This window comes from Lontra canadensis, unplaced genomic scaffold (assembly GCF_010015895.1).
Source record: "Lontra canadensis isolate GAN:19392208 unplaced genomic scaffold, GSC_riverotter_1.0 scaffold10, whole genome shotgun sequence".
Taxonomy (NCBI): Eukaryota; Metazoa; Chordata; class Mammalia; order Carnivora; family Mustelidae; genus Lontra; species Lontra canadensis.
The window spans coordinates 11,095,040-11,118,391 of NW_022631004.1; the positions used below are offsets into that span (position 1 = coordinate 11,095,040).

A 23,352-nucleotide genomic window follows, 5' to 3' on the forward strand; every position below is an offset into this window, starting at 1 on the left:
CTTCCTTATATTTGCTTTAAGTCATGCAGAGCAGGTGTGTTTTGTCTCTCCATTCCCAGAATGGGCCAACAATGGAAATTACCCAACTTTACTGACAGGATGCAGCTTGTTAAGTCAAATCTCTTAAGACTAACAAATCTCCAAACAGAACATGCTTCTAAACATTTGCAACTAAAAGGTTCTAAAGATAAGTTCCTTCTGTAGTAAAACCTCTTATGCCACTGCTTCAGAGATTCCAGGAACACAAACCATGCATGCCCAGTATGCCAATACGTAATGATCTGAGGTTTACGAGGTCCTGAGTGTACAGTCGTAAAAAGAGAAAGAACACCCACATTAGAAGCGTAAGCTTTAACTACTCGGGAAGAAGTACTTCTGTGTTCTTAACATCAACCTCCACAGACATCACAATGCCCTTAATTTTAGAAAAACAAAGAACACGGTCATTAAAAAACTCCACGCATACATTAGCTGCTCTATACACTTAAGCAAGGGAGCTGAATACAGGCATAGGCTGTCTTCTCTGCTAAGCAACTACCACCGGTCAGTGTGCTGTATTTCAAAGAGCAAGATCTTCAGGATTCACCTAGTGCTAAAGCTTAAAAGAAGGCTGCAACATCACTAAAGAAGGCTTTTATAAGCTATCGGGATTGTTCAAGATGCCATCCATTTAGGTCAGAGGATGACGCACTTTTTTCTGTAGACGACCAGAAAGATTTTGTGGGCCATCTGGTCTCTACCGTAACTATTCAGCTGTGTCCCAGCAGTGCTAAAGCTGCCACAGATAATATGTAATGGACGGAGCGGGGCTCCCATAAAAATCTATTTACAAAAAGAGGCAGCAGGCTGAACTGGTTGTTGTGTGCGAACTCCTGCTTCAGGAAAACCACCAAAGGTAAAACACTAGCAGAAAGGCCAACGTTCCTGCCTCATGAAGACATTAACTGTAAACTTATTCTAGTGGGGAAATTTCACAAAAACTATTTAAAGGAAAAATTTTATAGCAATTTAAAGGCCTGCTTCCTGAAATCAGACATTTTCAGCTTAACTGCAGTAGCTGCAGGGTCCCCACGCTCATTCTCTCATGCGGCTGTGTTCCCGGAACACAAACGCCAAAGATGTGTGAGACAGAGGAGTTTTGTTTTGTTTTGTTTTGTTTTCCTAAACCAGCATTTTTATTTTTTGGTTGATAATTATGTTTGGGAGATTGTTTGAGAGATTATGAGGAACCATAAAATACAGAGCCAATAATAAAAGAGAGGTAAAAACATTTTACAGATTAAAAAAAGGTGTACATTCCATTTAATTACACTGCGCATCTAAGAAATGTTCTTTGAGTTTACCATCAGATTTTAAGACCTTAAAAAATGTCAGCAACTCTGACAATGTCTGAGATATCTCCCATCTTCATAAAAAAGCAGTAAGAATGAAATGAGACATACACCCAGTAATCGGATTGCACTGTGAATTCAATTTGCATAAAATGTATACATATTGAAATGGTCCACGCCATGGGGCATCAGGGAAGCACTTTCTTCCATGAGAAGTTGTTTGGGAACAGTTTTCTTCGACAACATGGTCATGCCTTCCTAGGGTGCTCAGGGATTCTCCCAACACTCACTGACGCGAGTTCTCTGCTAGGCTAGGCCCACTCCACTCGCCAGTGCAGCGCGATGGCATTCTCCCCTCAGTCACCGCCGGCGGCAGGACAGGGCTGGAAACGCACCCCCCCTCTCCCAGGAAGGGAAAGAAATGCTTCATCCTGCTTACAGGTTCTGCTTATGCTCTTCAGGTGAGAACAGGAAAAACATGTGCATTGGCCCCTTTTCGTAACAAGGTTAGAAACAAAAAAAAATATAGCAAGAAAGAAACAAATGTTATTAGTTTGTTCCAGCTGCAGCTGTATATGGATGAGAGCTGGAAAATAATGACATTTATGAATATCTATCCTTACAACAAAAGAACCTTTGGGAAGCCTTGTTCTATGAACTTCTAATTTTGGAAATCGCCAGTGACGACTCCACTTCGCTAATGTTACGCTCATTGCTTTTTTACTACTACCCCTCTGTCCCTCACTTAAAAATACTCCTTTATCACCAACTCAAAATTATTAAGTCTTGTGCTCTCAACAGACACCTGCACAATTATACTTAGGCCTTCATTAGTTAACTCGGTATGTTTGTTCCTCATGTGAAAGACTTATCTGTAATCCAAAAAATTCTATCTAGCTTCTGTTACTGGGCTCTTTCTCCAACAGCTATCTTTCTACAGACTAATAAACATTTGTGAGAGAAATTAACAATGGACAGACAAACTTCAGACACGAAAAAGGGAATAAACAGCAATGCATTTTACCTCCTCTGTTGATTTCTGAGGGCAGGGAAGGTGCCATCATATTTGTGTCCATTGGCTGAGAGCCATCCTGGGTCATGGGGTCTTCGGGAGGCAGGTAAGCGGGCGGGGGCGTATCAGCTACAAAGCGTAAAGAAAATGATTTCTTTCTCCTTAAATAAACACACACACTTAAAACATAGATCCTGTGAAATTCTTGAGATTGAATTGCCCATTTCAACTTCCCCATCGGAAAATGGCTGCTACAGACACTGAACTTTCTGAAAGTGACTAACACCTCGTGATCTGGTACAACTGTAGCAGAGGTCCAGAGGGAGGAAAAGCACTACCTGCCCGTTCCAGGAGCTGTCTGCCTACCCAAGCTCACGCTCTCTGGAAACCAGAAGAGTACTTAAATACACTTCCGTACAATCCACTTTGAGAGGACGTCTGCATTTCATAGTTTCACTGGTGGATGGAAAAACTACATGGGATTTCTTAAGAAGAGCTTCAGGGTCTCTTTCATTAAACCCACATTTCATTAAACCCACAGGCTCTCAGGGATTTACCAACTTCGTCATTACAGCCAAGTCACTGACTTCAACTGTTCATTTCTCCTGACTTCAGCACTCCATTAGGAGTACCTTCTTCCTGCCTGCTTTAACAGTTACTAGTTTTAAACCCCGAGTAGCAGAATAATAATCTGTTTATCACAGCTATCTTCTATTTCAGAATTTATGTATGTTCTTCTAGAAAGCTTAAGGCCAGCTGGCAGTAAGAGGCAAAGAACATGACTTTTGAAACAAAGAACACTAACAGCGGTCTTGTGTTTTCTTAAATAAAATAAGGGGTTATGGGTTGCCCACACATAATGCTTTGTGATCAAGAAGCAAGCTCCTTACTAGCTATCGGGAGCCCATCTAGCACACCTGACAGAGCAGGGAACAAAGCTTTCACTTCAGGCACCATGAATAACCTGGAGGAGGCACCGACATCACTCAGGGCAACTGTGGAAGACAGGTAGCCCACACTGCCGCTCCTTTACAGCTTGTCAGAGACTTCCAAGATGGACCTTCCAGCCGAGTCTCAACCCAGTAACTCCCACCGTCCAGCTGCCAACAAGCAAGGACTCACAGCACAAGGTCAGGACTATGGGGACCTTATCTGGATGCTTCTGTCACCCTTTCTCCAGCTTCTTTTAATTCAGCTTCTTCCCTGCACCTATAACACTGACTCTGCTTTCCTGCCAGGCAGGAATGAAGACAGAGCGTCCTCTCAGACCACATCCACTAAATTTCTGTCAATGAGCTGGTGAAAATTTCACCAATGGTGTCAGCACCACTGGGACAGACCACCAGACAGTAATGGGTGATACTCTACTAGCCCCCCGAGTGCCCATTCCTACCCCTGGCTGATCTCTCTTGTCCACATTTCCTTCACTTGGCCTGTAGTCTTAAGCCCTCACAGCCGGGGACGCAGTGTAAACTTGAGCAATAATCTTCCAGTTTCTCACATCTGGGCCCACCCCGACTTTGCCAAGAGCTTCTGAGACTATCTCCTCACCACTTACCTATTTATCAAACCCAGTGGGTCTGGGAGACAGTGGGGTGAACAGGAAATCACCCAATGATGCTTAGTTTGATTTTTAAACTCTTCTATATCCCTGCTGCCTTGCCTCATCTTGAACAGTTTTGGATTGAGAAACAAAAACCATGCAAAATAAAAGGTTCAGGACCAAAAGAAGTAATAAATATAGAACTAAAAGCACCATCAAGCATGGACCACTTTCAATTTTTGAGGACATACCAGCACTATTGTCAAATTCGCATTTACTGAAAAACATTTCAAGTGGCCTAATAAACAGGCCTGCCCACCCATTTTCCCGCCTTGACGTGCTAATCAATGTTCAGTAAGTCTTTGTATAGAGCAAAGACTTCTTCAAGTCTACTGGCAAGAAATTTGGCACTAATCATTTTTTGTGAGATGCTTGCTTAATAATCTATAATTTGAAAAATATGTCCTAATTAATCATTTATTTTGATAAACATTACACCATCAGTTCAATCTAACAAAGGATAATTGTTTTTGTCTTTGCTAAGTTAAACAAGCAGATGGTCTCCACTACTTCTGCTGCATTTCCTTTGTTGCTAAAGTATATGTTTCTTGGGATTACATCACCACTTAAATGAATTTAATTAAGTAGGGAGGTGTGATCCCTCAGGAAATAGCTTTTCTGAGGTTGCACTTACAACAGGGTGTCCCCCGCCATGTACAACAAATGTGTGCAACACATTATTTTTCTCTCTCTTTTTTCAGGAGCAAAGACAATTATGCAATTATGCCCCGCCCAGAAGGATGCAGCTGTTCCAAACCCTTCAAAATCCAAAATAAAACTTATTCAAGCTTCCGTGCCTGACAAATCAAAGAGGACATTTGCTTCCTTGACCACGAGGTCTCCCTCCAGCCACAGCAGCACCCTGCATCTGAGAGCAGAGCACCATGGAGCAGAGGGGAAGAGCTCTCGGAGTGCAGGTGCACCCGGCTTCCCCCCTACTCTTGCACCTGACCTGAACATCGCGGAACATTCCAACCCACCTGGCATCTGGAAAGGGCTTCCTGGGTCTGAACTGGTGGGCGAGTGCGGGTAGGTGCCACTGCTGCTTCCAGGAGAGTTGGGGTAGCTGCTACTGGGGGAGTGAGGGAACGGATGGCTGTTGGGTTGCTGGAAAGAATCCGGAAAAGTGGCGTTGAGTGGCATGTGAGGCTCATTTTGTCCTAAGTTACGGAACTGAGCTAACAGGCTGTGCTGAGGATTATATTCGCTGTGTCTTGGAACCAGCACTGGAGGAAGAACTGGAAAAAGGGAAAGGGAAAGAAAAGCGAGAGACAAACATGATGAAAATCTGTAATAAGCCCTGCCCACCTGCCAACTTAAGCAAAGCCATTTTTCACTCAGGAATAAATGCGCTAACAGTCTCTTTAGAATGGCTGTGACTTATGCCCGAGACGTGCAGCACGGACAAACTGCCCAATGAAAGTCTGCAAAACACCTTTTATGTTAAAAATGTTCGGGTTCCCCCATTCTTAATGTTTTTGTTCACTAAAAACCAAAGCACAATTAAGAACATATACTATCATTGAGAGTTCCACGGTCACACCTCTGGTTGATAAGCTGTTCCACTGAAAGAGTTAATACTTATTGAATAGTATGAATTATACACTGTAAATATTTTAAACTGACATATCAACTCATTTTAAAACAAAAGGAGGCACGGTAAATAACACTGAGAGGATAAATACAGTGAGCAGCATAAAATCCAAATGCCAACAAAGGTCGCTAGTTAGACAAGATATGTTCTGTGGGACAGACTTTACGTTGTGTCCAAGTAGTCATACTTCACAAAAACATTTTTTCTCTGAGGATATTAATGCATTTAACCCACTTCTCAGTACTCCTCAGCACTACCTAACAGGCAAAGGAAGAAACAGGTTATACAATCCACACTTTGCTAAATGGATACTCAAAGTATCCAAAGTATCAAAGCCCAAAAACGCACACACCATTAGAGGAGGAAAGAAAACAGCTCAAGCTATTCCTAAAAGCTCCGTATGTCAGGAAGCTAAGGAGTTAATAATTAGCATGGTCTGTAACCTCCAGAAACCTCTAGCGGCAAAGCCACTATAAATAAGATGTTAATGGAAGATAGCAAGCCCTAAATGGGTTAGAGCCTCAACTTCCCACCACAGTCTTCAGATAGCTCCTTCCTGGGAACATACTAGGAGGTCCTTGAACCCCTATTACAACTCTCATGGCCTTGGCTAGAAAAACCACCCATTTGGAAATCTGCTCAGAGGAGAGAGGATTTAAAATCTGATACTGTTGTTGGCAGGCAGAACTCAGAATATATTCTCCCAAAGAAACAATATTTAGTGGCATTAGGAATTAAGTAGATTTCTGAGGGCTTTTCAGGGACTCTATATATCTATAACTTATACCATTTCTGCAGGAAAACGTGTCCTGTGAACACTTAGATTATCACTTATTCATGAGCTGAAGATTTTTTCTTTTACGTAAAAATAGGTCTTTGAAGGTCTTAAACGGTCTCATGAGCTATATCTTAAATTGCTAATCTGTAGAAATACATTCCCCACTAACAGATCCCTTAAAAACAAATCTTTTTAGTATCATAAATGTGTTTGCTTTACTGCACAGTGATGGAATCTACCCAAATTAAGTCATCAAAAGCATAATTCCTCCTTCCACCTTTCAAGAGTCACCTGAAATATAAATTATTTTGCTGAAGAAAAAAATCCCTGTCTTAAAGGCTCTCCCAATGTCAACAGACATCTATATTCCAAATAAACAAAGGCTCCAAAATAGCACAATACCTTTGAATTACCTATCCAATCAACGATTCTTTTTCTTTTGGCTGCTACAGCATGAGTTACCAGTCTCCAACTTGCCTTTCATGGTCATTTAGCGATAGTCTCAAGTCTGATTAGTGCCTTTAAAAGGGGGTAAACACTGGGCTCTAAACCCTTCCCCCCAAATGCTGCACCAGACAGCTCCTTGAATCCATCCTCCTTCTTGACCCTTCAAAGGGCACCCCCCCGACATAAAACATTCTACTTACTAGAGCCCCTACTTCAGCGACTCCTATTGCCTATAATCTTAGAACTGGGAATTTGCTGCTTCTCCTTCCTCACATGTGATGGTGGCAGCAGAAGGCAATGTACACCTCGAGTTCATGTTTGGCACGTGTGTTCCTGCAGTAACTCTGCCATGTGCTGCGCTGGTCTGGCCCAGGGTGCAGCACAGATGACATCACCAGCTTCTGCAGATGACCCGGGGAGTGCGCCACCAACTACAGCAAAGCACCACCCTACAGATGAACTTGAGGAGAAAAATAACTTTTTTCTCATCTCTGATTAGTAAGATAAGATGAATTTTGGCACTGCTGACATAGGAACAAGTATCTTTTATTTTTTTAAGTAGGCTCCATGCCCAACATGGGGCTTGAACTCAGGACCCTGAGATCAAGAGTCCCACACCCTACAGGCTGAGCCAGCCAGGCGCCCCAGTACAGGTAACTTTTAATAAACTTTAAAAAAATGTACTGAGGTATCACACATCTATAGTAAAATGCACAAGTGTTCATACAAATGGAGTAATATATACTCTTGTATCTGGGTTCTTCGGTTCAACACTATGTCTTTAGGATTCATCCAATGCTGTGTGTAGTGTCTTATTTTATATATCATGATTTGTTTACTCAGTTCCCCCACCTAACTTCCTCAGAGGATGATCAATTTCTTTCTATCCCCTGGTTTATCCTTCCTGTTCATTTCTTTGTGAAAAAGTCAAACTGATGTGATTAACTTTTGTGGTTCCTTATTTTGTCTTTACTACTAAACAGGAAAACAGCCTACTCTATATACTCTTTTGCACTTTGCTTTGTTCACCTATACCCAACAATTAACCTAGTAGTTTAGAGAGATCTTCCTCATTTGCTTTTACAGGTAATTCAGCACCATAGTTTCTTTGACCAATCTCCCATGTCTGGGCAGTTGACAATATTTCACCCCTACATGTAATGTTGTAATCAATAACCCTATGTGCATATACTGCTGTTTGTTAAAGGAGTACCTTCCGGGTAAATCCCTGCAAGTGGCCATACTGGGTGAAAATGAAGCTATAACTTCATTATCCTCAAGTGCCCCTTCACGGGGGTTCTGCCATTTCACATTGCTACCTGCCATGTATGAGAGTGACTTTACCCCCACAGCCTGTAGGACAGAATATTTTGTCAAGATTTTTCTTTTTTTTTGAAGGAATTTCTTTTTTTTTTTTTTTTTAAGATTTTATTTATTTTAGAAAGAGCAGGGGGTAGGGGAGAGGGCAATGGGCAAGGGCAGAGAGAGAGAGAGAGAGAGAGAGAGAGTCTCCAGCAGACTTGTGCTGAGCACAGAGCCCAATGCGGGCCATGACCCTGAGATCCTGACCTGAGCTGAACCAAGAGTTGGACGCTGAACTGACTGAGCCAGCCAGGTGCCCCAAGATTTTGATTTGTTTTTTGGATGATCCGGTGGGTGAGAAATGGTATTTTAGTGTAATTTTAATTTACATTTCTCTCACTGCAAAAGTTGATCACCTTTTCATGTATTTCAGAGGGCATTTTAATATATTCTTTTGCAAATGGTCTGCTTGTGCCTTTTGCCCATTTTTTGCTATTTTCATTTTTCATTAAAAAATATATATATTAGAGATCTTAGCCTGTGCTATTTTATATGCTACAAATATTTTATTACAACCTGTCATTTGTCCTTTGACTTTATGTGAAAAAGCTTTTTTTGATAATCGAATTTATCAATATTTTCTCTTATTGCATATGGATCTTGAGTCACAGAAAGGCTTCTCCTACACCCAGATTGTAAGGAGGAATTCCTCCATGCATTCTTCTAGTGCATATAAAGTTTCCTATTTTACTTAGATCTCTGATCCATTTGTAGCTCAGTTTTATTTATACCATGAGAAATAGGTCTAATTTTATATTTTCCCAAATGGTTGGCCAGTTGCTCCAACACCATTTATGAAAAAGCCCATCTCTGCCTCAGTGATATACCACCTTTTTCATAAAGTTCCATAAATGTTAGGGTCTATGTTTAGACATTCCATTCCATTCTATTCTAGTCGGTGCCCCACAACCACTGTGTTAATTATAGAGGCTTTATAATATGTTTTAATAGATGATAGGGCTACTCCGCCCCCTCACAGTTCTTCTCCTTCAATGTCCTGCTTGCATGCTTACTCCTCCAATATCAACCTTAGTTATCACCTTGTCTACCTCCAGAAAAAAAAGAGATTTTGGTCATTGAACTAGGGTCACAATATATTTATAAATTAACGTAAGAATATCTTGATGGTGTTCAGATGTCCTATTCAAAACCTAGGAAGGTTACTTCAGGTCTACTTTTACACCTTTTAGGAATGTTCTGCAGTTCCTATCCATGTTCTTCTGCTGGGGCTGCCAAAACAGACCACCACAGACTGGGTGGCTTATACACCGGACATTTATTTATTCAACATTCTGGTGACTGGAAGTCCAAGCTCAAGGTGTTGGCAGGATGGTTTCTCCTGAAGCCTCTCTTCTTGACTTGCAGATGGCTATTTTCTTCCTGTAAGTCCTCACATAGCTTATTTCCCTGGAGCCTCTCAGGGTGTCCTAAAAGGACACCAGTCAGATTGGATTAGGGCCCATCCCGACGGCCTCACTTTAACTTTTTTTTTTTAAATTTAAATTCAATTAGTCAACTTATACTACATCATTAGTTTCATATGGGTCACTTTAACTTTTTAAAGGCTCTATTTCCAAATATTCGTATTCTGAGGGATATGATTAGGGCTTAGACATGGAGGGGGGGTGAACAATTCAATCTAGAACACTGCATTAGGTTTCATCAATTTCTTACCACATTTACATTTACCCCTAAGCATTTTATCTTTTCTGTTGCTACATCAAATGTAGTTTCCTCCTCCATTATATCTTCTAAATGGTTAATTATTTTTATACATGAAGATTATTGATATTTCCTTGCTTTTATATACTGCTACCTGGCTGAATTCTTTAGTTGTCTGTTAGTTTATCATTGATTTCTTACAGAATTCTCCAGATAAATGATCATGTCACTGACAATGGATATAGTTTTCCTTTCCTTTCCAATTGTTTTCTCTTATCTAGGTGCACTGGCTATAGTGCCAATAAAAGTACTGGAGACAGTGAACTTCCTTGACTTATTCTTGACCTTGGTGGGAATGCCTCTAGTATTTCCCCTTAAGATGATGACTTTAGGCCTTTGGTATATATATTACATTAAGGAAATATCCATCCATTCCTATAGTTCAGTGTTGTTATTAGGAACAGGTGTCAATTTTTTTTTTAAAGATTAATTTATTTAGAGACAGCAAATGTGAGTGGGGAGAGGGAGAATCCCCAGCAGACTCTCACTGAGCTGGGAGCCTGACTCCAGGCTTGATCTCGTGACCTAAGCCAAAACCAAGAGTCAGATGCTTAACTGACTGAGCCACCCAGGTGCCCCCAGGTGTTAAAAATTTTTGTCAGAGAATTTTTCAGCATTTCTGAAGATACTTATGATTTTTCTTCTTAGATCTAATTAATATGATTAATTATTCTTGCATTCCCAGCATAAAACCTGCTTGGGTGGTGATGTAGTTAGAGTCTAATAACTGATATTTAGGAATTTTAGACCAGTATTCATACATGATACTGATCCAATTTTCTTTGTGTGTGTGATCTTTATCAGGTTTTGATATCAATGTTGTACTTGCTTCATAAATATTTCTGTGCTCAGGAACAGTTCATGTTGCTAACTAGTCTCTAAATGTTAGGTTGACTTTCCTTGTTAAATTATCTGGGCTTGATGATTTCTTGTGGAGTAGTTCCTTAATAATTTTCTTTATTCATTCCACAGAAATAAATTTAAACTTTCTATGATTATTGAGGCTCATTCTGGTTATTTATACTTTTCCTGGAAAATTATCCATTCTATCTAGGTTTTCAAATTTACTTGCATAAAGGTAAATTTATGCAAAGTCATCTTACAGTTAATTTTATACCCTCTTTATCAATAACTGTTTTCCCTCTTAAATCTTTGTGCTTTCTCCTCACCTGATCATCTCTTCTTAATTACCTGATCCTTGGTCTTTTTTGAAACCAAAATTTGGATTTGTTAATTTGATCTTTTCTATTTTTAAAAAATTATCTTATTATTTCATCTTCATTCTCTTTCATCTTTTTTTTTTTTTTAAGATTTTATTTGACAGACAGAGATCACAAGTAGGCAGAGAGGCAGGCAGATAGAGAAGAGGAAGCAGGCTCCCTGCTGAGCAGACAGCCCGATGCGGGGCTCGATCCCAGGACTGATCATGACCTGAGCCGAATGCAGAGGCTTTAACCCACTGAGCCACCCAGGCACCCCTCATCTTTTTTTTTTTTTTTAAGATTTTATTTATTTAACACATAGAGAGATCACAAGTAGGCAAGAGAGACAGGCAGAGAGAGAGAGGAGGAAGCAGGCTCTCCACTGAGCAGAGAGCCTGATGCGGGGCTCAATCCCAGGACCCTGAGATCATGACCTGAGCCGAAGGCAGAGGCTTAACCCACTGAGCCACTCAGGCACCCTATTCTTCATCTTTATTCTCTCTTCCCTCATCCTTTCTTTGACTTACTTTGTTCTTTTCCTAGCTTTTTTGACTGAAGCTTTAAAAATAATCTATTTTTATTATTTCATTTTTACTGATAAAGGTATTCAAGGCTATGAATTTTCCTCTGATCAATGGTTTAAGTGTATCCCATAGACTCTGATATGCAGGTTTTTTGTGTGATCATTATTTTCCAAATACCATGTAATTTTTGTTTATATATGTCCATTCACCTATGGGTCATTTGCCTTAAATTTCTAGGTTTATGGTATTATGAGAAGAATGCTGATTGCATTATTCCCAATTTGTGGAACTTGCTATTTTCTTTGCAACACATTTTTGTGAGTGTTCTTTGCACATTGAAAGAACATATATTTTCTGTTATCAATGTGAGGTGTTAATAGGGAACTGTAAGAGCTATCTTATTAATAGTATTACTTAGGTCTCCTGTATCGGGGTCAGCAACCTTTTACTGGAAAGGATCAGAGAGTAAATATTTTCGGTTTGGTGGGCTATATGGCCTTGGTCACAACTATTCAACTCCCCTGTCTTAGCAAGAAAGGCATAGATAATATGTAAAAAATTGGATGTGTATGAGTTAGGAAACTTCACTTATAGAACAGGTTACAGAAGGGATTTGCCTGTGGGCATAATCTGCAAACCTCTTTTGAAAGATTTTATTTGAGAGCAAGAGAAGCACAGGCAGGGGGTGGGGCAGAGAGAAGCAGACTTGCCGCTGAGCAGGGAGCCTGATATGGATTCAATCCCAGGATCCTGAAATCATGACCTGAGCCAAAGGCAGATGCCTAACCAACTGAGCCACCCAGGTGCCGTTACTTGTCTTTGCTGCCATACCCTATAGTTTCTGCTTTATACAGGAGGTTGCTGTGATATTTAGTACATCTACGTTCACTATAAAGTGTCCTTTGTGTCAATACTTTTGGTCTGAATTCTATTTTGTCTGATATCAGACCCACAACCCCTACTTCTTGTTTTTTTTTTTTAATTATTTTTTAAATTATTTTTATTAACATTTAATGTATTACTTGCCCCAGGGGTACAGGCCTGTGATACTTCTTGTTTCTATTTGCCACACAGACCTTTGCTAATTCCTTTACTTTTAACCTTTTTAAGTCACTTTGCTTTTTTATTTTTCTCTTGAAGGGATGGGTCTCTTGACTATAGCACTGAGTTTTGCTTTATGAACTTGAAAATCTCTTTAAATTGTTGAGTTAAGCCCATTTAATTTATTGATATGAATGATGGGCTTGGTCTCAACTCCTGTCATGTTATTGTATAGTTCTTGTCACATATTTATCACATTTCTCTATGGGATGTGATTCTTTATTTTCTATATTTTTAAAGGAAGTTCTGAAGATAGCTTTGTATTTCTGTTGCTTATTTTGTATTTGTACTTTTAGCATCTTCTTTGTTCGTTCCTTACTTAACTATATTTCCCAGTTGCTAAGTTTTAAATGGTAGCATCTTACTCTCATCTATTATCTAAACAACCAATTATCTTACTCTGCTTTCCTCTTTTTCTGTTCTTCTATTCCATTTTTAAATGTTCATTCTTCCTACTCTTGTCAGAACATCGAGGGTTTACATTTTTTCCACCCATATTACCATTCTTATTTTTGCCTTACCTCTACAACTTCACCACCAAATTTTCCCCAGTCACCTTTTAAATGAATAAAGAATAAAGGTGCCCCACCATATTTCTCAAGAAGAGCTCAGTGTAACAGTATTCATTCACACTTATATATTTAAAACGTTCTATAGTCTTGATACTGAAAGAGAGCTTGCCTTGCCTTTGATTTCCTTAAGCTTCCTCAAATGCTTTTTCAGTGTTGCCAATTTCTATATGATGCTTTTAAAAAGTCTGATTTCAGCATGTTCTTGCCTGTACAAACTATGTGTGTTCTTCTTGCCTGGAGGCCTTCAGGATCTCTGACTTCTGTCTTGCAAGTCTAATACAGCTTTACTAGGTTTGTCTCAAAGTTTATCCCTGTAGGTGAATCTTCCCAAATAGTTGGTGGGTCCTTGCAATATGTAGATTTAGGCTTTCTCTAACTTCTGTTCCACGATCTCTAAGAACTTAGGAGATCCAATCGTACATATGTTAGATCTTCTTTGTTGTCCATTCCAACTGCTTTCTCTCAGATCCCTTTTTACCTCTTTCCAAGTCTCCCACTCATTTTTAGTTGTTTTTTTTTTGCCTTCCTCAGTAAATCTTCTGACATTTTATTAAGAATCTATTCTCCCATTGGCACACTGTAATTTAGTCTTTATTTATGAAGTGGCTTCGTCTTAACATTTATTTTCTGAGTTCTATCACTATGACTGATTTTCTTCCAATTTCTGTCCATTTCTGTACTTAGTTTCTGAATTTCTGACTTTTCTCCCAAATGCTTGTTTGAGGATATTTATTTTGAAGTGTTGTCTTACACTGACACATTCAAGCCATAGACTCAAAGAAAGTACTTGCAAATCACATAGATGATAAAGGATTGTATCCTGAATAAAGAACCTCAAAACTCATTAATAAAAAACAAGCAAAACAACTAAAAATTAGGCAAAGGATGTGAGCAGACTCTACACCAAAGAAGATGGACCTTAAAATCACTGTATTCAGTGAAATAGGTCAGACACAAATGAACAAAGATTTTGATTCTATTTATATGAAGGACTTAGAATAGACAAATTCAGAGCTACAAAAAGTAGAACAGAGGTTAGTTATCAGGGGCTGGAAGAAAGAAGAAAAAAGTAGTTATTGCTTAATGAGTACAGAATTTTTGTTGGGGTGATGAGAAAGTTTTGGGTATGGATAGTGATAATAGTTATACAACACTGAATTTATTTAATGCCATGGAATTGTACATTTATGAATGATCAAAGTAATAAGTACTACGTTATATATATTTTACCACAATAAATTTTTAATTATTAGGATCAACCATACCAAGTGTTGGCAATAGGGATTCTCATATATTGCTGGCTGTAATGCAGAGTGGCACAACCACTTTGGGTAACAATTTGGCAGTTTTTTATAAAATTAAACGTATCTACCACATGTCCCAGCCATTTTCCTTCGAGGAAATGCAAATCCTCCCATGCAAAATGAAAACATATCTATACAGATGTGTGTGTCTTATCTGTGATAGCCAAAAACTGGAAACAAATGTCCACTGACAACCAAATGAGTAAATTACAGTTTATCACTACAGTAAACTACTACTCAGCAATAAAAAGGTATGAAATAGTGATTCATACAACAACATGGATGAATCTCAAAATATGCTGAGAGAAGTCAGACAGAAGAAGAGTATAGGGACACCTGGGTGGCTCAGTGGGTTGAGCGTCTGTCTTTGGCTCATGTTATGATCCCAGGGTCCTGGGACTGAGCCCCATCTCAGGTTCGGGGAGCCTGCTTCTCCCTCTCCCTCTGTCCTTCCCCTGGCTCATGCTCGCTCTTGCTCTCTCTCAAATAAACAAAATCCTTAAAAAAGAAAAAGAGTGTATACTGTTAATTCCATGCATATAAAATCTAGAATATGCAAACCAATGTACAGTGACAGAACTCAGAGCAGTAGTTGCCTGGGGATGATAGTAAGGGCTGGAGAGAGAGAGTGCAAAGGTGTGTGAGTAAATTTTGGAGGTGATGTGTATGTTCCCTGTCTTCACTGTGGTGATACTTTCATAGACCTATGTCAAAACTAATCACACTGTACATTTTAAACACATACAGTTTATTCTATGTCAGTTATTCCTTAATAAAACTGTTCAAAAAGCAAATGTGAAGAGGCAATTTAAAACTGTCTTCTATCAATTTTTAAACATACCTAAAATGTTTTATTATCGATTTCTTTTTTGAATCATCTTCAAAGTTTTGGAACCATTACTCTGAGCTCAATAGTATATTAATACCCAACTAAAACAGCTTTATCCTACTACATCTACTTCTGGCACTTATGCGTAGCTCCCCATGCAGAATCCCCAACCACGAAAGGAATTCCAGTTGGTTTTCAGACATACCAGCTCCTAGGGTGAAAACCAACTGAAGATATCAGAAGTAAAGAGATGCAAGGAATCTCCATGTTAAAGCAGCAATAACATTTAAGATATGCAATGTCTCGTATGGGCCGTTAAAAGTTAGTAAGCAGAACTCCAAGGTAAATATTCTATGCACCTTTTTTTTTTTTTTTTTCAAGCAGGCTCCATGCTCAGTGTGGAGCCCAACACGGGCCTTGAACTCACAACCCTGAGATCAGGACCTGAGTTGAGATCAAGAGTCAGATGCTTAACTGACAGGCACCTAGGTGCCCTTCCACTTGAAAGAGGACTTTTCTAAAAAAATAAAAAATAAAATGGCTGCCACCAGTGTTCTCACATTAGCCTCAGAATCTGAAAGATGTTTCTGCGTGTTTTTCAACATTTTTCACCACAGTAAACACCAGTGACAGAAAGTGAACTCATGTGGGATCCCAGCAGCTCCACTGGAATTGTGAAATTACACTGAAATTTTTCTTCACCTTACCAAATTCATACACATTTTATGCCCTACACCTTATTACTTATCAAACACAAAGGTGATATTTTAAATAACTTGTAATCAAGTAAAATTGATACTCCAAGGAGACATGTCACGTTACCTACAGCTCTGAGTACCTGGAATGGCACTGTGCCGGGGTGGGTGGTAGTACCCCAGAGTCTGAATGCATGGATTTCCTATTGACTCAGTGTCACAGTTCTTAACCAGTTATTAGTATCTCAGAAAACTACAGCATAAAAGTGACCAGGAACGGTAAGAAGGGAGACAAATAATATACAGAACAGACTCTAAGAGCATTTATGTAGAAGGAGACACCCATCAAGTCGATTTTAGATGATCATCGATATTCCACAAAATTTATAGTAACACACCACAGTCACCGCAGTTGTTTGCTCTAAGCCCAGACCCACGCTGAGCATGTTGTATCACTTTGGAAGGAAGAGCGCTTACAGGGTGACTGACCTAAGGTCACACAAGAAGTGTCAAGAATTAGGAAGGCATGGAACACTCTCAACCATGATGTTCTACTACTTCAGTGACTCTAAGTCTCTAAGAATGTTAAATTATATCCTAGACAGTTTAAGGTATGGATACGTAGAATAAATTTCAGAAGTGTTTCTGGACAGAAATAAAGTTATGGCCAGCCAATTTAAAGGAAAAAACTCTAGTCCAATTTAGCAAGTTCAGTTATGCAATCCTTCTAACTCCCTGATGATACATAATACATGATTATCAAATCTGATTTGTGTTGTTTGAAGACTTAGAAGTATGGTATCTGTATGTTCTGGCTTGCCTGGGACAGTCCCAATTTGTAGGTGCTGTCCGGTGGGATTATTAGTAGGTGACCCATGCTACTCTCAAAAGTGTCCTGGTATGGATAACAAATTATATGGCATCCAAACTATAAACAGTAACTATTTAAATTCAGGAGAGGAAAGATCTGGGTCTGGGATCTGGAACAGCTGCTAGCCCTAGAGAGAAGTGTTAGTGTGGAAGACAAACATGGGGCTTAGTGAGGCAGGGCTGCGCCTACAAGCACAGTTGCTCTGAGATGACCGGCCCAGGCCCCTCTGGCCCGTGTGGGCCCTAAAGGTGCCTCTCCCTCCCAGATGTCTCTTCACCTCGCCACCCCCAGACCTTGTTTCCTTCATTCAATAATATTTCAGTTAAGGAATGATTAAGAGAGCTGTTTTGTACTGGGAGAAAAGGAAAAAATGACCATCCAGATGAATAATCCATGTTTAAATGCATCTTCTACATACAATTCTTATTTCCTAGACAAGAGCTGGATGAACTAGCTGAAAGAAACAGGATTTGCAAACTCTAGGCCTGACTCAGGTCAGGAACAGGAAGGCAGAGAGAATGAGAAACGTCTTTCTTCTAATATTTCTTTCCACGTTTCAGGCTACTTCTATTTTATGGAAAACAGATAATGGAAGCACAGACTCTTCTGGGGAACCAAGTTTTCTTTGGTGCACTGAAAAGCTTACTCCTACTTGGCAATTTCAAACAATGACTCAAGTTTGTGGCTTCTCTTTCCAGGGCTGATCCTGGTTAATTTGAATTGCAAGAATCTCTTTGGAAAGAGAAGCCCAATGGTGAAACACATTTCTTTATACACACAAACTGCTTTTTTATTTCAATCATTTAAAAATCAGACTGTGTTGGGTCATTCCTATATTCTAAGAGTCCCAACCCTGGTAAGAACCCTGACTGGCTTCACACCACCTCCTGAGGTGTATTTAGGAGGGAAGGGGGAGGACTTCTAGGCAATTTCACAATGTCTCCTTCCACCCACGTGAAAATCTCTAATTGCCGTATGTCTTTGAAAGGAGGATGCTCTCTTCCCTTTTCTTCCTGAAGAAGCAAGGGGGGAGAAAAGTCACATGGCTGCCTCCTCCCAGAGACGGACCTCTGCTTTAAAAAATTTTTTAGACGTCTCTTTCAGTTAAAAAAAATAAAATCCCTTTCTCAGTCTGCAGGGAAACCAAACTAAGAAAGTTTCAGGAAACATTTGTGATTCTGCTATTGGACTCTGCTTTCCTGTGTTGCCAAGGCACAAGGAAAAGGCATGAAGAAAAAACGGCTAAAATTGGACAGAGGAGCTGAGCTCTGGAAAGCATTCATGCACACCCCCTAGGTTTGTGAGCTTTTTCAAGATTTTGAAGCCCTGCTTGAAATTCTATCCCCAAGTCAGTGGTAGCCTAGTAATGAAACGAAGACTGACAAATCTCTACCTAAACTGTGACCCATCAGATGCTGGTGAACAAGTTTTGTTTTGTTTTTTAAACATGCATGAGAGTTCTGATAACAAAGTGGCCAGACCCTTGCCTACATTTGCACACATGCACACGATGACTAACAAGCTAGATGCCACTCAGTGGTATATAAAGGCTTTTGAGTTTTGAAGACCTGGAAAAGGCATTTAGGCAACAGGACATCTGAGTTCAGCCCTGGCCAGGATAATAACTACTTTTCTGACTTTGGGCAAATCACTTAATTTTTCAGAGTCTCAATTTCTTCACTCAAAAAAGCAAGGGACTTGAATTCTAAGGGACCTTCTTGCCCTAAATTCCACAGGTCTTCTGACTGATGATAGAGCTGCTCTAGGTTTATCTGGGGCTTCCTGTGTATAAAATTCAGCACCAGACCCCATCTCAGTTGGGTCTCAGGATGCCTCGGGGAGGTCACCTAAAGAGCAGGAAGGTGACCCAGGGCTAATCGAAGAATGGCCCAAGAAGCGGGCCAGTGGCTGCCCTTCCCCCATGAAAACAAGGGACGGTGATGCTGCCGGAGCAGCTGTGCCCTGTACAGTATCTGTACTAGACAGATGTCCCTAGATACGGTGTGTGCTCAGTGGCTCGGTGACCTTCTAAACAGAAACATTTCAAGTAGAGTAGTGGAGAGAGGAAGACCATTGAAAAGTTCACAGTGTATGCATTTACTAAATGAAATTCCTCACTTCAGAAGGTGTCAGGGAAACTTCATACTGAAGATTCTCAGAACCTTTAATCAAGGTTAAATTTTAGTAAAACATATAGCCCCAAATCCCTGAGTGCTGGCATTTTCTCTCTTTGCTTAGTGGTGGTGAGGCAACAATAAGACAATAAGGTGAAATAGTGTGAATGTTCACTGAGGGGTACATACACGCCCATCAAATACCGACTACGGCAAGGCCTTGTGCAGGGCACAGCCAGCGCGGAAGTCAGCGGGACAGCCACTATCCCTGCCTATACGGAGTTCATGACAGACCACTGAATCTTCCCAACTGACCAGGAAGCGGGCTTGGCCTGGGTCAGTAATACATCCAAGGTCACCACAGCTGCTGCGGGGAGGGCCAGGCTTTGAATCAAGGCCTGCTCATCACCACCACACCGCACTGCTCAGCCTGTAAAACTGGAAGGAGATTCTGGAAGTCATCGTTAAAATTCTCTTTCCGGTCCTCTGTTTAGTTTTTTCGGAGAACATCTTTTTAAAAGTTAAGACAGTTTTGCCTAAAGTGAGTAACTTCACAGTACCTATTTTCTAGGAATGTATCAATTACTCTTCAGTACAAATACCTTAATAGAAAACAAATATGTGAACACAGTTTGACTACAGAGAAATGAATTATAGTCAGTAACAGTATCTTCAAGCTTAAAAAGAAAAAAAATGTTAAATTTACTTAAAAGTAGCCTATATCTAACTCAACTTTGAGAACTCAACTTCGTAGATAATTGCAAGCCAGGGTTCTTTTTGGTATACTACAGGTGATTTCCTTGAAAGACATCTTATCTGTGAGATTATGCACCTGTGGTACATCTTCTGTGACTTCATGACCCAGCTCAGATTCCCATGCCAACCTATCTTTGGGGGTAAGTGTCCTCCCGCCCTCTCTCCGCCCAGCCATTCCAGGCTTCTTGCAGTTTTTCTGCTAGTTTCATACTTCTGTACCTTTGGTCACTTGACCCTATTTCCAAGTCTCAGTTCTAAATGTCATCTGCTTTATGGTGCCTTTCTTGTTTTTTTTCTACTCACCCCCAGTAAAAATGAATTCCTCTTTGTGCCCAACTGTTGTCTAAAGAGACCTCCACCCTAGCACCTGTTACATTTTATTGCTAATTTGACTTTACCTCACCCACACCCTAAGCCCCTAGAGGATAGATGTGAGATGTTTTTTATCCTTCTGTATCATTCAGTGTACAGCATATAAGAGATTCTTATTTTTCCAATTAATGTATCTTTGTAAATTATATTACTATTCCTGAACTATTTATTATAAGCCAATTAATATAGACTAATCTTTCTCGAAGCCCTCAGACTATCTGCATTTGGATTAGCAAGATACCTGTTTAAAAAGGCAGACTCTAGGGCACCTGGGTGGCTTAGTGGATTGAGCCTCTGCCTTTGGCTCAGGTCATGATCTCAGAGTCCTGGGATCAAGCCCCGCAGAAAGCCTGCTTCCCCGTCTCTCTCTGCCTGCCTCTCTGCCTACTTGTGATCTCTCAAGTAGATAAATAAAATTTTATAAAAATAAAGAAGGCAGATTCTTGTGCCTCATCCCAGATACATTAAGTCAGACCGCCTGGGAGTTGGGATACAGGGCGATGAGGGGTGACTGTGGGCACTGGCAATGCAGGACTAGCTTTCTCACCCTATGTCTCTAGTGGCTGTGAAACCTGGAACTTCAATTTGATCACCTTACATCAAATTTCTACACATCATTCCTCCGACCCCTAAAACTCTATACAGTACCAGTTCTAATTCTCAGGTATACAGACTAAAATGAGAAGGATACAGAAGAGACCAGCAGGGCCTTACACGAAGCTGACAAGAAAATTTATCAAGTGTCCACATTTTGGTCAGGTGGCATGGTATCATGCCTTAGCTTTGGATCAAGACTGCCACGAGTGCCAGCTGTCTGAACTGGGCAGTATAAGTTCTCCCCCGTTTCTGTAAGGAGAACGACCCAAGCCCCCAACAGCTCTGTGCAGCCCCACTCTCAGATGCTGCCCCCCTCCCTGACTCCTCTCTTCCTACTCAGCCCAGGTTCCTTTCCTCTGCCGAATGTTTGTTTGCTTAACTACCACAGAAGGAAGGTCCTATGTTATTAGAGCTTCAGAAATTGTGAGAGGAAGAAGAACTTCAGAGTGTAAGCTAAAAATACCAGGAGGAAAAAAATCCTTCAGAAGGTGTAGATGAAATAGAACAACAATTAGAGGCCGGTTTTAGTTTTCGGCTTCCGAAATTGGAATTCCTGCTCAATTCTTTACTAGCCAATTATCAGAACCTCACTTCCTTACAAGTAAAATGGGAATAACAGCTCTTCTCCCAGATTTTTATGTTTAACATTTACACAGTGCTTCTCTATGACAAGTGCTGTATGAAGAACTCCTTTCACTGTCATTACCTCTACCTTATAAAAATGGATACTGAGGTACGGAGATTAACTTGCCTGTACGAATGTAACCCGCAACCCGTGGAGACAGGATTCAAACGTTGGCATCTGGCTCCAGAATCTCGGCTCCTAACCAGGCTCCTAACCACCGTGTGTTGCACAGGCAGGTTCCTGGGCCACGATGGCACTCTGTGAGGGGCAGTTACCACTGCGCAGGCAGCGGCTGGCGGCCCAGTGTGCCTAATCATCTATTAGACCCTATTGATATGTAAATGACCATCCCCAGGGCTCGCACCAGGCAGTGTGGCTTAATTTATAATTGCCGCTGAATGTAATTACTTCTCCTTCCGAGTTCAAATTTGATCCCATTAAGTATATTCCATGAAACAGATACTTGTTATCAAATGATGATTACTGGCAGACGGGAAATAAACACAAATAAAGCCTCCATAAACACCTGAAGCCAGGAGTGGACTCGAGCTACTGCTCCGGACCCTGACGTCAGGCAGCCGCCATACAGTTCAGACCACATGCTCTGCTACGAAAAGCAGGTGATGCTCTGCTCCTTCATCAAAGAGAGAAAAGTAATTAAAGGGTGGGGGGAAGCTACCTCTTTTGGCAAGCAGTACAGTGTGGTGGTTAGCAGCATGAATTCTGGAGTTAGACTTCAATTTGAATCCCAGCTGGCCTGTTACAAGTTGTGTGACAACTTGAAGTGCATCTCCGTGGCCCACTTGGTCCCTCTACCTCTTGCAGTTGTGGTCAGTATTAAATGAGAATACATGGGATGTGACAAGCACAGTGCCTGGCACGCAGCAAGCAGAAAAAGTAACTATTTTAATCTTCACTGTTACTGTTATTATCATTGCAACTTGTCATTCGTTTTCCAAAAATTTCTTTAGTGGAAGTTTACTTACAGTATGAATTTCATTTTACTCTGCAGCTGTATACAGAAGTCATGTTCCTTCCTTCAGCCATGTTGTGTTTCAAGAAGGTATATAGAGCCTTTGCATATGCATTACTTGATTCAATCCTTGCCACTACCCTGGAAAGCAGATATAATCGCACCCTGTCTCACAGGTTAGAAAGCAGAGATTCAAAGAGGAAGAGTAAGTGGCCCAAGTTTGAAGATACCAAGTGCTCAAATTTTAGTTCAGACCTTCAGATCCAAGACCCCTCTTAACCATGTTCTAACCTGACACCTAAAGAGATATAAATAACTGCTTTAAATTGTCTCATTTGTCCTGAATATGCTAAAGAACTCCACTCCACACTCACCAGTCAGTGACTGGCACGTACCGTGAAGAAGAGCCCTTCCCCTTTCTCTCCATTTATTTATCATCAGGATTCTGGTTTTTATCCCTAAATGGTTTATAATTATTTTCTGTCCATAATTATTTTGTTGATCAAATTTTCTCTGATGAAGCCACGGGCAGCCCCCTTCAGGCTGACTCCTGTGTCCTTGTGACACGCTCCCATCAATTTTTTTTTTTCTACATAGATCATTTTAAAATTAGCGTTTCCTTTTCCTATTTAAAAGCTATAGGTTGTATTGTTTCAAAAGCATTTACCCAAAACTGTTTCCTACCTTGACCACCATACTTAACTGTCTGGCATACCACCATGTGCTAAACTTTTTCCATACTCAAGGAAAGACACTGTCACAGAAAAAAATATTGCTAAATCTGCTACAGAGCTAGCTAGACATAACTGTAAGGGAAATGACAGGGAAACATGAAGGAAAAAACACCCAAAACAATTCCGCCCTGTTGTCTTACATATGTTTCCTTTTACTTTACAAAAAGCTGCCCCAAAACCACTTACAGAAATCACAGGCTCTCCTTTTGCCTTACTGTGACTGAAGATCCCATA

General features: G+C 40.4%; 1 protein-coding gene across 1 annotated transcript in view; it reads right to left on the reverse strand.

Moving 5' to 3' along the window:
• The window catches only part of SMAD1 (SMAD family member 1), a 44,261-nt gene that overhangs the window by 11,128 nt on the left and 9,781 nt on the right, over positions 1-23,352 (reverse strand). Inside the window, exons 2-3 of the mRNA XM_032855598.1 lie at positions 4,927-5,184; positions 2,356-2,472 (exon numbers count right to left, since the gene is read on the reverse strand). Of these exons, the coding sequence (XP_032711489.1) occupies positions 2,356-2,472; positions 4,927-5,184 (375 nt within the window). The remainder of the gene's footprint in view (positions 1-2,355; positions 2,473-4,926; positions 5,185-23,352) is intronic.